This window comes from Austrofundulus limnaeus, unplaced genomic scaffold (assembly GCF_001266775.1).
Source record: "Austrofundulus limnaeus strain Quisiro unplaced genomic scaffold, Austrofundulus_limnaeus-1.0 Scaffold543, whole genome shotgun sequence".
In the NCBI taxonomy this organism is placed as follows: domain Eukaryota; kingdom Metazoa; phylum Chordata; class Actinopteri; order Cyprinodontiformes; family Rivulidae; genus Austrofundulus; species Austrofundulus limnaeus.
In genome coordinates this window covers 112357-116771 of record NW_013952945.1, presented here as the reverse complement: position 1 = coordinate 116771, position 4415 = coordinate 112357, and the positions used below count along the sequence as shown (strand labels likewise).

The following is a 4415-nucleotide window of genomic DNA, read 5'->3' as shown; positions in this document are numbered from 1 at the left end:
GTACTTAAGTACTTTAAAATGCATGTACTTCTGAATACTTAAGTATTTTCAAAAGTAAGTACTTCAGTACTTTTACTTGAGTAGATTTTTGACTGAGTAACTTTTACTTGTAGTGGAGTAGATTTGACCATGAGTATCAATACTTTTACTCAAGTACTAGAGTTGAGTACTTTGTCCACCACTGCTTGTGGATCACTCAACTGTTTATCTTCATAAAAAGTGCTGCACAGCAAAGCTGTTTCTATAAGCATGTACAGTTTTATCATTGGCTAAAACAAACTAATTATTTCAGCTCCAGTGTTTTTGTACATACAAAAACGGTCACAGAAATCTGTATCATCAAATTCAGTCAGCGGGTTGCTTCTGTCTCAGACAAATCTCCTTTCTGGTCTTTGTGGTGGTGTTCCAGCACCATTGATGTAGTACAGTCAAGATAATCCATTTTGCCCATCCACAGTGAAGCATACAGCCTTTAATCTGAAGTTAAACCTGCCTCTGGCCATGTTTATTTAGACCTGGATTAGCTGGTCTTCCTCTAAGAAATAAGATTATTTAATTCAAGACTAGGACAAGTCTGGGACTACAGTAATCCATAACTAAGAAAGCTGTTTCAATAAAACCTGGTTTAAAATGTGATTTAATCTAGAACTAGACTTAACCCCTGTACGGGAAACCGGCCCTAGAAGATTGCATCTAATACATTATGTTTATACACTGCCTGGCCAGAAAAAAGTGTTCACCTGAATTTAAATAAAGTCTATGATGTTGGATTAGGGTTAACAACAGTATCTGCTCAAAGAARGAGGTCAMCTGACTAKCTGAATATAGTCCTGGGAAGTTGTAATTTCCCTGTTCCCATTGGTAGGTTTAAACTGGAACACACCCTCCAGTGGTAATATTCCACTCATAAAGTGGAAGAAATGAAACTGCCCCCAGTTTCGGTTTCAAGATGGCCGCTGCTCGCAGCTTTAGAAAGTTAACTCCGTAACTTTTACTATTAATTATCTTAACTTTTTTGTGCATGTTTAATCGCTCGCAAAAGTAGTGTGTTTTCTGTGCAATACTGTAATTATTAAATTGCAGTATTGTTTTGTAAAGTATTGTAAATTATTGTCTGAAAGTGTATAGTGCTTTAGGGTCCTGAGGGACTTGATAAAGTGCTCTGTAAGTTCAGCCTGAGAGGATTTGGCAGACTGACCCAGGGCGCAGGCAAAATCCAAGATTCAAAAATAAACAGCTGTCAAGGCAGCAGAACTCACAGAAGCAGAGGAACATGAAGGACACCTCACTGGCTGAGGGAAGCAGCACAATGAACGAACACAGACTGAGGACAGGACACCAAATGCAAACAAATTAAGAGACAATCAGAAACACCTGGAGAGACACAAGAGGGATCAGGTGTGAGAGGGCAGGGCTGCAGGACAGAGAAACACTGAAAACACTGAAAACACTTGAAAATTAAGGAGAAAACAAACACAGATCATGGCACAGTCCATTTACCATTGGTTTGAAATGTAGGTGGGAGCTCGGCTCGCGCCCGTTAATGAAGATGATGTAATTCCAAATCTATCCTAGATGTGAGCTATGACTGTGATTGGTTCCCCCTGAGGAGCATAGTGTGGCTTTACAAAGCTGTGCTGAACCAAAAGTAACAAGTAACTAAAAGCTTCCTAGAAATGTAGTGGAGTGAAAGTAACAAGTACACAAAAAAATAATTACTCAAGTAAAGATACTCAAAAAATGTACTTAATTACAGTACTCAAGTAAATGTACTCCACTACTGTCCACCACTGAATAAAACATCTTTATATTTAAGAAATTTGATTTAATACACACAATTTTATGTCACATAACTGGCAGATTTTCTTTTTAATTTGACTCAACTAAATGGAAACAGGAAGTGYCATCAAAGGGGAACTCTCAAAACTCTGACTCYTTTTCATCTCTCCCTGACAGAGACTCAAAGTAACCTAAAAAAGAGACATATCAGATTCTTCACTACAGCCTGTGTTTAGTTATTGTAGCAGTGCTCTGTTCACGTTCKAACAGTCCCCTTGGACATCACTTCCTGATCCTTCACTTGTAAATATCTCAACAACTTTRCARGCATCCTGAAAGTGAAACCAGGGAAAACCCACAGCAGAGYTGTTTAGATTCGTTTACCCAGGTATCATTTCAAACACAAAGGCAAAGAATGAGGGAGGATCAAACGGCTGCTTCTAGGAATTAGAGACACTGAATCCTCGAAGCCACGCCTGCCTCCATTCAGAGGTTCTGTTGTGTCTGCTCATCACAGAAACATAAAGTCTGCTTAGAACAAAAGCAGCCTGTTAAAATGCAGATGTAACTTCATGACGTTCCTTCAGTTTATAGGAATGTGTTGGAGGATAATTTCATAAAATGGCTCCATGCTGTCTGCTTGTTATAAAATGTCACTCACGGATGTTGAGGCGTGATTAAATTTTCATGCCAGCACTTTTGGCTGACAGACAAGATTTTACCCTCAACAGGAAGTGTGCAACCTTTTAAACGTATAGCGCCAACCACTTCCTGAAGACTGAAGCAAGATTTTCTTTGTATTCACTCAGAATGAAGAAACATGTGGTCACAGTTAGATCTGTGTGAGCCACACACACACACACACACACATCCTTGTACTTGTATCAAACTGAGGACTTTGTATTGACTTCCATTCATTTTTGTGACTGCATTTATGCCTTACCCAGACATTTTCTCTAACCCTAATCATTACTAGTCTATTCCTACCTCTAAACTTAACTAAAACTTAATTCACACCATACCTCTAAACCTAACCAGTAGGGCATGGTAGATCTGCAAATAAAAAGTGAGGACCCGGAAAATGTCCTCACTTTGTTGGTTAAAAACATGACAGTCCTCACTCTGTAGTAGAAACAAGTCCACAGAGAGGGAGAGGGAGACCTGCTGAAGTTTGGTTCCACTCAAAAAGAGGATGTAAGCTGTAATGGACTGCAGTGGTCATTCCTGTGGGACTGGATCAGAAAACCACCAGGAGGATGTGAACATGAACACTTCCCCCACCGGCTAACTGTCTGTTCTGCATGTTCTGTCATGTTCTGCCACAGCTTCACGTTGTCTTTTCCCTCGATCGTTTTTCTTTACCCTTGCACCGATCTCCTTTGTCCACACACCGTCCTGCTGCACGACTCAGACATCAGAGGAAATCAGCTCCTCTCCAGAACCGCAGAGAACCACAGAGGGTTGTTTCTGCTCCTTCAGTGGAAGCAGAGAGTTCTAGGAAGGAGAAAAGAGAATAAAGGAGAGCCAGGCTCGGACTGAAAGGAGGAGCCTGGAGGAAAACTGACAGTGGAAGGGAGGGGCACGGGGAGGTTTAACAGATGAGTTCTTCTTTTGCTTGAGACAAACAGGAAAAGCTGGTGGAACTTTGTGGACTGTTTCGCCGACCGACAACATGGATAACTTCCAAACCGTCCTCAAGTTCATCATGAATCAGAAATCCACTATTGGCTACAGCTTCATGGCACTCATGACCATTGGTGGGGAGCGAGTCTTCACCTTGGTCGCCTTTCAGTGCCCGTGCAACCGGGAGCAGAACTTTGCGTACGGGATGACGTTTCTGCTGGGCCCGGCCGTGGTGCTGTTTGTTTTCGGGCTGTTCTTCAGCACCAGGTTGTGGAGGCTCTACACGGGCTGCTGCCTGAACCCGATGAAGCTGTGTCCCCGGGGGAACTGCTGCGGATGCTCCAGGGTCCTGATCAGCATCCTCACGGGGGCCTGTGTGGCCCCCGTCATGTGGCTCTCTGTGGCCCTGCTCAACGGGACGTTCTACGAGTGTGGCATCAGCGGTCTGGACAATAACCTGGTGGTGGACCTGTTCTGTAAAAACAAGACCCTGAAGTGCCGGGAGGAGCTGGCCCGAGTGCCCTGCGACCGCTCCAAGCTGTCCCCTGATGAGCGCATGGATCTGCTGCTGATGTTCAGAGCTCAGTCTCAAGTAAGAAACACCTGAACTGGACTGTACCGAGGCTCAGCAGGGAACTAAACAGAACCTGCACGGTTTTATCTCCTGTTGTTCTGAAGGGTTGCAGCTGGGTCTGCCTGGTGTTAGGTTGTTTACAGCAACTACTGGGGCCACTCAGAAAACTAAAGAAAAAAAACTGAGGACGATCTTTTTTGGGTTAAATGTTGAGATTAATGTATAAAAATAGTTCTGAGTGAACTTTTCCAGCTACAAAGTAACAACACAGACATTTTTTCTTGACCAAGTCCGAGGTGTGGCCTTTAATACGCCTGCTGCAGAGTCACAACGGGACTTCCTGAAAAACTTCACAATAAGAGTCTCAGAGTGTTGAAACTGACAAAACCAATTCCCGGTGTTAGTTTAATCCTTCTCAGGTAAAAGAACTGCTTAGAGC

At 43.0% G+C, this 4415-nt stretch overlaps 1 protein-coding gene across 1 annotated transcript in view; it reads left to right on the top strand.

The window, feature by feature from the left end:
• Window positions 1–2939: 2939 nt before the first annotated feature.
• LOC106530671 (protein FAM26E) overlaps window positions 2940–4415 on the top strand; it is a 5740-nt gene continuing 4264 nt past the window's right edge. The window contains exon 1 of the mRNA XM_014026342.1: window positions 2940–3994. Within this exon, the coding sequence (XP_013881796.1) occupies window positions 3452–3994 (543 nt within the window). The 5' untranslated portion in view covers window positions 2940–3451. The remainder of the gene's footprint in view (window positions 3995–4415) is intronic.